At 40.5% G+C, this 12500-nt stretch overlaps 1 protein-coding gene across 1 annotated transcript; it reads left to right on the top strand.

Annotated features, from left to right (window-relative positions):
• The first annotated feature begins 2306 nt into the window (after window positions 1–2306).
• LOC138030608 (uncharacterized) lies at window positions 2307–3776 on the top strand. The gene has a single exon (XM_068878496.1). It carries the CDS (start codon window positions 2307–2309, stop codon window positions 3774–3776), a length of 1470 nt encoding a protein of 489 aa, XP_068734597.1.
• The last annotated feature ends 8724 nt before the right edge of the window (window positions 3777–12500 follow it).

The raw sequence follows: 12500 nt of genomic DNA on the forward strand, positions 1-12500 counted from the left end.
TAGTCGTCTACAAATTTCAGACGACGACTACGGCTAGGAGGACTTCATTTAAAAATACAAGTTCGCGTTATTGATATCACTACGAAATTATTTCATGTTATGGTATGAGTGGGTTGGAAGCGTAGAGAAAGAACTGAAAATTCATCGTCATGTGCTAACGTCCTCCACAGAACCTTGCATTTAGTCATTTCACGTCGTCATTTAGGAGATGACGGCAAAGAAATGCGCCAAAACGTAAAACGCACGTGCAGAGCGTGCCGAGCCATTGTTTTTGCTCACTAAATCTATTGTTTTGCAGCGTCGTCGTTTCGTAAGCTACCTATCATCTAAGCCCCAACGACTACGACCGTTTTTTCTCAGTAACAAATGGATTTAAAATGCGTTGCTGCTTCTATGCAAATCAAACTTGCTTCTATTTAACTGCTTCCTCCCACACCGTGAGCCAAGCAGGACATAAGGCAACACCAAAATGCACTTTCTCGTGTACATGTATTTTGTAGCGAGGCATGTCAAGTGCGGATTTGAATTCGCGATCCACCGATTTAAGGCTAGATGAACGATTTGAATGATAAATTGGTACTGGTTGGTTGATTTAATATTCATTTACTAATATGCTGGCGGACAGGCAATAGTCTATTTTACAGTTGTAGCTAAGATAGCTGGCCTAATAATGGAAGCGAGGCAGCCGGTGACCCTGTTTTTGTGTATTTCAAGTGTTAATGTAGACTACTTAGAATTACAACAACACAATTTACATGATAAAAGCAGTGGAGGCTTTATCAATGCAAGGTCACCGGCAGCCTCGCAGCCATTCATAGGCTAGGTCACTGAGCAAACAACTTTGAAATTGCCTATTGGTCGGTTAATTTCGATCGGAATTAACTATGAGTGGGTGATGTGAAGTGCTATTTTCTACCCATGTAAACCATGTGAGCGTCAGCCCTACTAATGGAAATGGAAGATTCCTACACTAGTCAAAGGTTCTCTCCGTCCTTTAGTGGGCCCATTTCTATTAGTAGGGCTAACGCTCACTTGGTTTACACGGGTAGAAAATAGCTCTTCACATCACCCACTCATTGTTAATTCTACCTCCTCATTTGCATATTCGGCATCCCCCGAGAGAGAGCGCATGCGTAGTGAAGATCATTACAGCGTTGTGATTCAGTGGAGATCGTCAGAAGATTTTTTACTCGTAGCAAAATCCACAGAAATCTCCTGCATCGTTCACCGGAGGTACCTTCTGTTTACCAACGAAAGTTTGTACATGGTTGCGGTGTGTATTGTGATTGAAAAATTTAGCTGAACAGATTTGTAATGTTGTTTATCGCGCTCATGTCATTAGACCATGCGGCCGCCGTTACAACTGCAGACGAAAACTGCACTGTTGTACAAGTTGATGTACATGATACAGCATCACCTGCTGGTGCAGCAGGGGAAAAACAAACCCGAAAGGGAGTGACAACTACCCGAAAGGGAAAAAACGGCTGAAAAGCGCTCTAGTTCGGCCAGTAGCGTCAGTAAACAGGCTGGAGGGAAATCATCGAAAGGTCTACACGATGAGGCGGGAAATGTCTTGCCGACGCAGTCAGGCGCTGTCGCTAATTCATCCTCAGTGTTGGAAGATATCGTCGACATAAAGCAACAAATGAAAGAGCTCAGTGGTTCTCTAACACAAATAACACCAGTAATAACGGAGATTAAATTGGCTTACGACAATTGCAACCAGGCTGTTGATTGTGACGGCCATGACAGTTGGGACGATGAGTCCGTACTAGAGCCGACACCAGCTGCTCCTCCACAAAAAGCAGTGCAAGACACATCTGACGACGACGAACCGCCGGGGAAAAAAGCAAAGACGAATTCTGGTGTGCTAAATAGTATGGCCAAAGTGGTAAACAAGCCACAACAGGATGGGGAGAATTTAGATTCTGAATTGTCAGAGCTTGTAAAACAACTGCTCAGTAAGGGCGTGAGTAAAGACGCCAGGGATGAATTGCTGGATAAATTTCCAACAACGGGCAACTGCACCCGCCTAGAGGTTGTACGAGTCAACCCAGAAATATTTAACTCTGTCAGAAAAGAGATCAAAACGGAGGACGTGATGCTCCAGAAAGCCCAAAAAACCCCATTAAAGGGAATAACTGCAGTTACGAGACTTTTAGATGATTATATGAAGGCTGAAAAAGACCAGAAACCTTTGCCCACCACGGAAGCAGTTACAAAAATTCTTGTCTGACAGCATTTCACTCTTATGTGACTCGTCACATGAAATAGACCTCAGCAGGAGGACTTTTTTTAAGGGTGACATGAAAACAGAATACCGCCTTCTCTGCAGTGACCAAAATCCAGTTGAGTATGGCCTGTTGTTTGGCACTGAGCTTGGTAAGTCAGTAAAAGATTTGACCGAAGCCAGTAAAGTTACTTCCAAAGTAACAATCAAGCAGAAACGACCTCGTGGTAGTTGTCAGAACTTTCTTGGGAGGTCAGAAAAAAGAAGACCTTTCCTTTTTTTAGGCCGGGGCAGAGGCTCTGTCGGCACAGAGGGGCGGCTACAAACATCCGCCACCGCAAAGCCAACCCCAGTACCAGCCTCGACGATAGTCAGAAAGACAAAGGCAAAATCTGTAAATAGTCTTCAGGTAAGACCAATTACTAGTGGTAAACCTAGGTTGCAAGGTGGGAAAACACTGGTCAATGAACAAATTGTGCAGGCTGGTAGACTGAAATTTCACCATGAGAAATGGACAAAGATCACATCTGACAAAGTAATTTTGGACATTGTCAAGGGTTACCACATTGATTTTATTTCAGTACCCTTTCAGGATCATCCACCTAAGCAACCAACACTTGATAAACATGAGGAAATAGTTTTAAATGCCCTCCTCACAGAGCTCATACAAAAAGGAGTGATTGAAAGATGTGCTCATGAAGATGGGGAGTTTCTCTCCCCAGTTTTTCTGCGCCCTAAGAAGAATGGGAAATATCGGTTGATATTGAATCTCAAATGTTTAAACACACATTTGCCACATATCCATTTCAAGATGGATACCCTTCAATCATGCATCAATCTAATGAAGCAAAACTGCTTTATGGGATCCCTTGATTTAACAGATGCATATTATTCAGTTTCCATTAGCCCAGAATTACAAAAGTACTTGCAATTTCAAGTACAAGATCAGTTATATAAATTTGTTATCTTGCCTAATGGTCTTAGCTCTGCACCGCGAATTTTTGCCAAACTTATGAAACCAGTGTACTCCACTTTGCGAACTAGAAGTCATGTTTCTAGCGGCTATCTTGATGACAGTTTTCTGCTTGGCGATACATTTGCTGAATGTCAGACAAATGTCAATGACACATATGCCCTTTTTAATGTCTTAGGCTTTACTGTCTCAGGGGAAAAACCAGTCACTCTGCCAACTCAAGTTATAGTACGCCTAGGATTTGTGTTGAACTCAATCTCTATGACTGTTAGTCTCACTAAAGACAAAATTGATAACATGACTCACTTGGGACAAGATATTATAAGCAGACGGTCATGCTCGATTAGAGAAGCTGCTCAACTGATTGGTACTTTAGTTTCCTGTTCATCTGGTGTAGAATGTGGACCCTTGTACTACAAACAGCTTAAAATTGAGAAAATTGATACTCTTAAGAAACATCAGGGTTCCTTTGAAGCTCAGATGCAGCTTTCAGAGCTTGCTAAATCAGATATTCGGTGGTGGATAGAGAAAAGTTCCCAATACCCAAAGAAAATTTCTCACGGTAATCCCTAATTTACACTGACAACTGATGCCTCCCTGGTAGGATGGGGCGCGCACCGAGATGGTATGAGACCAACTGGAGGCAGATGGCTTGCCCAAGAAATTGCTGAAAATAATCATATCAATTGTCTTGAACTTGAGGCAGCTAAACTAGGCCTCCAGGTACTCTGTGCTAAAGATGAAGGTGTACACATTATTTTACAGCTTGATAATGTTACTGCAGTGACATTTATTAATAATATGGGTGGTACCCATTCTAAACCATGCAACAAGGTAGAACGAGAAATTTGGCTTTGGTGCCTCAAGAGGAAGATTTGGCTCACTGCCACCCATATTCCAAGAATTTAAAATGAGACTGCTGACAGGTTTAGTCACAAATTTCGAGATAGGACTGAATGGCAGTTAAATCCCAGTGTTTTCAAACTGCTAGTAAAACGTTGGGGCAGACCAGAAATAGATTTATTTGCTTCTAGACACAATTATCAGTTAAAACCTTTTGTGTCCTGGCATGCAGATCCTGATGCCTTTGCAACTGATGCAATGTCCTCAAGTTGGAAACAAAAATTTGTGTATATTTTCCCTCCTTTCAACATGTTGTCCAGGGTCCTCCAAAAGTTGAAGGGGGATCAAAGCCGAGCCTTCGTCATAGCCCCACTACGGAAAACACAAGTTTGGTTTCCCAAGATGAGTCGGATGTTAATCAGCAAACCAGTACTTCTACCCAAGGAAGAATCCCTTCTACGGTTGCCACACGACCAGACCAAGCCCCACCCTCTATGGCCCAAACTTCAAATGATGGCATGTCTCTTGTCCGGGAGAGACTGCGACAGCAAAACATTTCAAAACGAGCTTGTGATATCATCATGGAATCTTGGAGATCGGGGACCACAAAACAGTACCGAGTGTAGCTGGATAAGTGGAGAAACTTTGCAACAGAAAGAAATGAGAATTCCATTCATCCATCTGTAGCCAGTGTTATTGATTTTTTGACACAATTGCATGACACTGGGAGTAATTACTCAGCAATTAACACTGCCAGATCTGCATTGTCTGCTGCTGTGGAATTGACTGATAGCCCTCACACAGTGGGTGAACACCCCTTGATCAAGAGACTTGTTAAAGCAACTTTCCAGTCCAGGCCACCTCTTCCACGATATCAAAGTACCTGGGATGTGTCTACAGTTTTAAATTTGCTTAAGACTTGGAGTCCTGCTAAGGAACTGAACTTGAAACTATCAACTTTTAAGTTAGTTATGTTGTGTATGTTAGTTACTGGACAGAGATGCCAATCGGTATACTTAATGGACATGAAACATATGACTAAAGGGAAATCATCATACAAGTGTTACCTTGAGAAACTAGTTAAACAGTCCAAGCCAGGAAAACCACAACCAGTTTTGGTTCTGCCTGCATATCCTGCTGACCGGAGATTATGTGTAATGACATACTTAGAGGAGTATGTTGCAAGAACTGCTTCACTTAGAAGCTCTGATCATACTAGACTTTTCCTTAGCTATAGCAAACCACATCACCCTGTTTGTCAAAATACTATTTCTAGATGGGTCAAAACAGTAATGAAGAAAGCAGGTATAGATACTAGGAGTTTTAAGCCACACAGTACTAGAGCGGCTTCAACTTCAGCTGCTCTTAGGAAGGGAATACCCCTAGAAACAATCATGGCTGCTGCAGGGTGGTCTGAGGAATGTACTTTTGCCACTTATTATAAGAGAGATGTCAAAGAGGATGCTACATTTGGACAATCTATACTAAGCTGTTAGCTGTAATATTGTCTTTCATGTCCATGTATGTTATTGGAGGTTCCAATAAACATATCCCTGTTGTTGTTATGGATAGTTTGTCCGGTTGTTGGTTTGTACAAGGCCCATGTGCTTTAAAGTCTCACGGGATCTCGAATATGCAAATGAGGAGGTAGAATTAAAAAATTAAACAAGCCTTACCTGTAAGGTGAGGTTTGATTGGAATTCTACCTCATTATTGCATAGAGAGATCACGTGCCCACCCCAAAATTGGGACTCTACCCGCCCATTTAACATGAGCCAGTGTCTTAAAAGAATGATTTTCACTACGCATGCGCTCTCTCACGTGATCTCTCTATGCAACAATGAGGAGGTAGAATTCCAATCAAACCTCACCTTACAGGTAAGGCTTGTTTATTTTTTTTTTTTTAATTTTGTTGAAATATAGGTGCTACAGGGCCGGGGCGTTTGCATTAACGTAACCCCTTGTTTTTGTACATATTCATTGCCCTGCCTTTGACATATCTAATTCCCACGACCTGCATTTGTCTGACCTTGAAGCTCAGTCGGCAGAGGAGCGCTGATCTGACCAGAAGGTCGCGGGTTTAATTCCCACCCTGGTCAGAGTTTTTGTCTGTCCTTGAGTGGGCCCATTTCCATTGGACCGCAGTTTATCAGTGATCACTTCAAAGGTTATCTTGCAAAAGCGGTATTGAACATAGACGAACCACATCTTTATGGCCACAGGCCAATGGAGAAATTGAAAGGCAGAACCGCACTATTCTGAAACGCTTACGTATTGCTCAAGCAGAGGGTCGTGATTGGAGATCGCAGGTGGATTTCTTGATGATGTATCACAGTACACCGCATTCAACAAGTGGGGTTAACCATGCAGAACTGTTGTTTGGCCCGAAGATTAGAACCAAGTTACCAAAGCTTCAGGAGTTTACCTGTGACGATGAAGTCAGAGACCGCGACAGTGAGAGAAAGGAGAAAGGGAAGATGTATACGGACTGCAAAAGAAATACATGTAAAAATGACATTCAGAAAGGTGACAAAGTGTTACTCAGGCAGGAGAGAGACAATGAGTTGTCAACACCATTCAAACAAGTACCTTTTACAGTTGTTCAGAAAAATGGAAACAGTGGTCTCGTTGAGGTTGATGGTGTACAGTACCGACGAAATGTAACCCATGTCAAAAGGTATCTGGAGCGTGAGGATCTTAAACCCAAGGCTGAATCATCAGATGCTACTGGAGGCAGAGATCTGGAAGCTAACCCGGAAAGTCAAGCATTAAAGTACCCACAGACACGAGCAACAGACCATCCGAGAAGGTTAACCCACCAGAGTGTAAACAGGCAGATCCTACTTTGGCACAGAGTGATTCTACTCCTTCCTTACGTCCTTCTAGAGTTAGGAAAGTGCCATCTAGATATCATGATTACGTTCTGGGATGCATTAGGCTTAACCCAGAATAGAGCATTATGGAATTCTTATGTAACTGGACTGTCTGTTGATGTTTTGGATTTTGTTTCCGAGTTAGTCTTGATTATATAACTCTTCGGCTACAAAAGACGTTCGAAGACATTTTGATGCATTTAGGTGTTTAGATTTCGTTTTGTTACGTTCTGTTTGAATCAATGTGTATTTCAAAAGGAGGAATGTAGTATACCTTGCGGACATATATTGTAGCAAGACATGCGCAGTTGTGTTATAGAACGAAGCACGTGGCGTGTTGATTAAATCTTGTGTTAAATCCGTGTTGTTGCGGTTAGATCCGAAATAGTCTACAACTTTAACTTTACAAAAGTAGTTATTTTAACTCCACATAAGAGCTACTGTAACTCCAAAAATGGACTACAAATATTAGGTTCAAAATGACTCCTTTATGAGGTTCATTTTAACTCCAAAATTTAACTCCAATTAGGAGTCGTATTAGATTGAAAAAGGAGTTCCTTCAACCGAACCCCCATCAAAGATAAGAGTTATTTTAAGTCCATGATAGGAGTTAACATCATTCTGGTATTAGAGTAAAAGTAACTCTGGCACATTCACCCCCATTCAGTTTTGTAAATCAAAAGAACACCACGCTCAATGATTATAACTTCTTTAAATGAATCAAATTTAGTTTTCTTACACAAGATCAGTTTTAGTTTTCACAAGTGACATTAATGCAAAAAGTAATACTTTTTAAATAATAAATGATTTTTGTAAAATATTTTGGTACTTCAGATAGACAAAAACATCTGCAGTCAAAGTCACAATCTCATGGGTTCAAATTTTAAGGGCACTGAGAATATACCAAATTCAACCTGATTAAAATAAATGAATAAATAAAAAATGATGTCACTCTTTAAAAATACTCGTTTTCCATTTAATTTTCAGAAAGTTTTATCTGGAATGGGAAGAGGGTATTATTATATTTCATACAGTAAAAAGCTTTGTAAATATTTTGCTTTAAAGGGGCACTGTTACTGTTGGACATGTGTCAGCTTTTGGACTCAAAAATTGAAAAGTTTGGGCTAATGTCTGCAAGCTGGGTGAGCTGGATTGAAAATCTTGAAAAATTCAACATGACAGTGACAGTGGTCCTTGTGTAAAATGAAGAAACTCTGGGCAAGATAATTATTCAATTCCCTTAAAAGAGAAAAAGAAAGAGCTATCAAAGGTTTGTAAGTTAACCCATGTCAGTGCTCCTTTAAAGGAACACAAGTATAAGGAGAGGGCAGAGATAAAAATGTTCACTGCCACTCTCTTCCTTGCTTTTTGGTACTGTGTGGCTTGACAAAACAAAAATACTAATACCAAAAATACTATTGCCACACTTAGTGGGATACATAATGTTATAAACAATGACTGACCACAAGGAGCCCAAGTACATTAATGATATTGCTTGTTCCCAGACAAATAACTTCATCCCCTTCCCCTGCCATGCACAGTGGGTCCAGGTACCAAAAGTTACCAGTGCAAACAATCCTTGGAGCTTTTGTTTTTCTTATCGGTGTCAATGGAGTCCTCATCCTACTAAAAGAATGTCAGCACTTGAGTGTCTAGACAAACATTAAATTTTAAGATGATTCTCTTTCTAAGCAACGCGTTGTAGCAACCAAGATATGAAATTTATACATGTAACTTTTCCCACTGTCACATAGTCTACCAGGCAGCCATTATAAGCAGTCATCAGACAATAGCCCACCCATGGTGCCGTATAAAAGTCACTAATAATGGCTGTGAGAGAGACTGCACTGTCAGTCACTAGTAGATGTAATCAGGGTTCATATGGAAAATTGCATCCGTTTTTCAATTACTTTTTTTTGACGACTAAATTTCATGTATTGACTGATATGGCACAGAATTTTAAAGATACCCTAATTCCAAGCATTGTCTAACAAGTAAGAACAAGAAAATTCTAACGACTTGTGACTTTCACATGGAAAGCTGGTGGGGTACTAAAGTTTGTGCCAAAGGTTTGCTTCCTCTTCCACCACATTCAAGTTGCATGGAAATTATTCAAGGACGTTTCAAGGAAAAATTGGGTTTAACCGTATTTTGCAGTTGTTGCAAAATGATGATGAATTTTGGCAAAGAAGGCTACACTATATTTTTTTAAGGCCAAAAATTAGACATGAATACCTCTGCACAAACTGTACAATGTAAATCTTTGGATTTTGAATCTCCTGCATTCTGTCTTTTTGGCTTTTAAATGTCATATGGTTGCTCATATTATTCACTACCATTATTTTGCAATGCAATACTTTGGGAAGCTAGCGCTAACAGATCTTCATATTCAAATAAAATTGAAAAAGCTACGCCATACTAATTCAGGAACTAAAGAGACAGATTTCCAACTTTTGCCACTTCTTTGCAATTTGCTGTGATAATTTTAGAAAAGTTTGTATGAAATCTTAAAATTCGTTTATGGTCGTTGTAGCCTGAATCTGTTCTTTATATTTCATGAAAATAATCTCAGTGTAAATGTCTTTTAAAAGATAAGACAAGACGAGACAAAACAAGGGCTTTTCAAATTCATTATTTCGGATACAAACACGTTCAATGGAAAAAGTTCGAACAATTTCTATTGTAAACATTTTTCTGTGGTTTGAAGTTACTTTCTTTCTTGTCCAAATCCAAAAAATAAATTTCTCCTTTTCAAAATGACGTCCCTTTGGACACTCTTCATGTGCTTGCATTGCTCCTCCAACTGAGCAATAAAGCTACTCATTTCTAAGTAGGCCAATATGCTGGGCTCATGTGTCCCTGTGAAAGGGAAAGGGGTAAATGAAAGAAACGTGTATTAATAATCCTCGCACTTATCTGCACAATTTGAGCAGTTCTCTCTTTTAGACACCTAAAAAATTCAGGTGGATTCAACGAGATTCAAACCCATGACCCTCTACGATGCCGGTGCAACGCTCTACCAACTGAGCTATGAAGCAACTCAGTTGGGAGCAGGTTAATAGGGACATTTGGATCGGAGGACAAGGACAACTAACAGTACGAGGTTTCTGTTCTGAGCATGCGCACTTTGAGAAATGTTGGCTTCCAACCTTCCTCGTCCTCCAATCTTAATGCCACTAATGTGTTGTGCTCATGTGTTCCCGTGAAACGAACCAGTGAATGAAATGTTTATATCTGAAGTGTTGGCTCTAAACGAAAAAGAGTAATGATTTCCGAGGATCATTATGTACTCACTTTCATCTATTGCCCGCACTTTAAATAGAAACTTTTCTTTTAAAGGTCTTTTGCTGCGTCCGTGGGAGAGTCAAACACAAAAATTTGGTTTTATGAAACGAGTTTGAAAAAACATCAAATTGCCTTCCAGAAAAGACTGAATGGTTAAAGTTTCGAGCGTCAGCCCTTCGTCAGAGCAAATTGAGAAATTGAGGAGCTTAAGAAACGACGACTGCGGCGGCAACAACAACGTCACAAAACAATGAAGTCATTGGTTAAAATAGCAGAAATAATCCTGCTGCACGTGCATTTTAGCACATGAAACCACGAAAGTTGAGGTTTTAAGCGTAGTTTTTACGAACGACGGAAGCACAAGCAATAGCATGAGAGTGCTTATTTCATCGGTTGACGCAAGGACAAGCTCAAGGATCAAATTTCTTGCTTACATCGTGTGAAAACGAAATGCAGCACAAGCATAAGGAAATTTGCTACGTCTGACCAATTAAAGCACTCTTTCCAGATTCCCCGCCTCAGAGCATTTGAACAAAATGGCGGATGCCGTGGTTGATTTTGATGCTTATGTCGACATTCGTTTTCACTTGCATAAGCTACTTATGCTTGCGCTTGTCCTTGCGTCGGTTGTGAAAACCAGGCTTTAACGGCAACGTGAACATGCAACAGAGAATCTTTGGTTCTTTGTTTTCTGCTCTTACCAATTTATTTTCGGGATACCTCGCCCACATTTTCAATGTGAAAGAGAGAAAATAATCGCGAAAGCCATTATGAGATAGCAAAAAGATCTTTTGAGGTTACGTTTTTCTCGATGTCGCCAATGTAGATCTGAAGGACACTATTGTGGCTTCTCTGAGGTTTATATTGGAACTGACGGAGAGACAGTAAACAGAAATTAATTAAATGAAAACCGCTTATTTAAGCCGCAGAGACTGAAAGTACCGAGTAAGAAAATGAACTTTTGTTCCAGGTTTACACTGCTTTCCGTGTTTCTTTTGTGTATGGAGTGACCACAAACTGTCATGTTAATGGTGGAGTGGCTCTTGAGGTTCAATTGGCGAAAAAGCCTGGAAAAAAACGTTATTTTTCAACTTGGCACTCTCAAAGAGAACTTTTCATTCAAGTAATTTATTCGTGTTGTTTCGTTACGATGTCTCCACCAATTAATGGCATAGCTCTGCCACTTCCTACGTAAACCACAATTTATTCCTCCATTTCCTCTGACAAAAGAGGAAGGGAAAGCGAAAAACTGTGGGTTGCTTTAGATAATGGCGAGTAGTAAAAATAACTAAAGCGTCCTATAAACTCTTAATACCATTTTGGGAAACTATTTTCGTGTTTTCTCTCCACAGAAAAACCGTATTCTCATCAAGGCCCAATCATTACTATTAAACTGAGTGAAAACACAGAGAATATTTCAGCTTCTGATGGGTCACAGCAGACCCAACTTGTAGAAATGCTTTTCGAGATGAACTACGACACAGGACACTGGCGACGCCTCAAACGCACAAGAGTTGTGTCCAAACAGAGTGGATCAGGACCACTGCAAAAACCCTGATCACAGGAATCTCAGCATTGCTCTCCTAAAAATGCCCTGACTTTAACTACTTGGACTTTTTCCCACTGCAACAGATCCTTAAAGCCAAAGAGCTTAGTACAGATAAAGTAAAAATGGGCAACAGACTATTGGGGACACAAGTCACTAGTCAGGGAAAGAGAGAAGAGGCAAGCCTGCGTTTCGGTCAAGAAGCATCGCATCTTCCTCCCTCTCCCCCCTTCTTGAAGTTCACATTAGGTGAGAGGAAAAGAATACATTCCACTTCTGCCCCCCTAAACAACCTCCCTCTCCAGCGGCGCTTTCACATTATCATGTGACTTTTGTCTGAGTCAGTTTTACCCTTTGATTCCCATGATCTAAAAGTTCGTTCTCCTAACTACTTCCATAGATTTCTTTGTTGGCTGGTCATGAGAACTTGGTGCTATAACAGGATCATATCCTTAAGCTGATAGTAATCTTCATTCTCAAGACTTGTCTACCTGACCGTGAATTGAAATTGAGGGGTGAATTTACATACTGATCCATCCTGGGAGTCAAATGGTTCAACTAAAAAGATAATACTTTTACACACTTTGAATCGCTAACAAGTATTGTATGGAGGGCCTTGACAAGAGAAGGCTACAAATAAATATGGAAGTGAAACGTTTGCCAACATTCTTTAATCCTCGCCTCTGTATCACAGGAAATATTGCACTTGGCACCATCTGTCTTTACTGAACTACGATTTAACCACAGGAA

This window comes from Montipora capricornis, chromosome 13 (genome assembly GCF_036669925.1).
Source record: "Montipora capricornis isolate CH-2021 chromosome 13, ASM3666992v2, whole genome shotgun sequence".
In the NCBI taxonomy this organism is placed as follows: domain Eukaryota; kingdom Metazoa; phylum Cnidaria; class Anthozoa; order Scleractinia; family Acroporidae; genus Montipora; species Montipora capricornis.

Excerpts from the sequence above, each read along its gene's own strand:
- LOC138030608 (XM_068878496.1), top strand. The coding sequence starts at position 2,307 with ATGAAAACAGAATACCGCCTTCTCTGCAGTGACCAAAATCCAGTTGAG.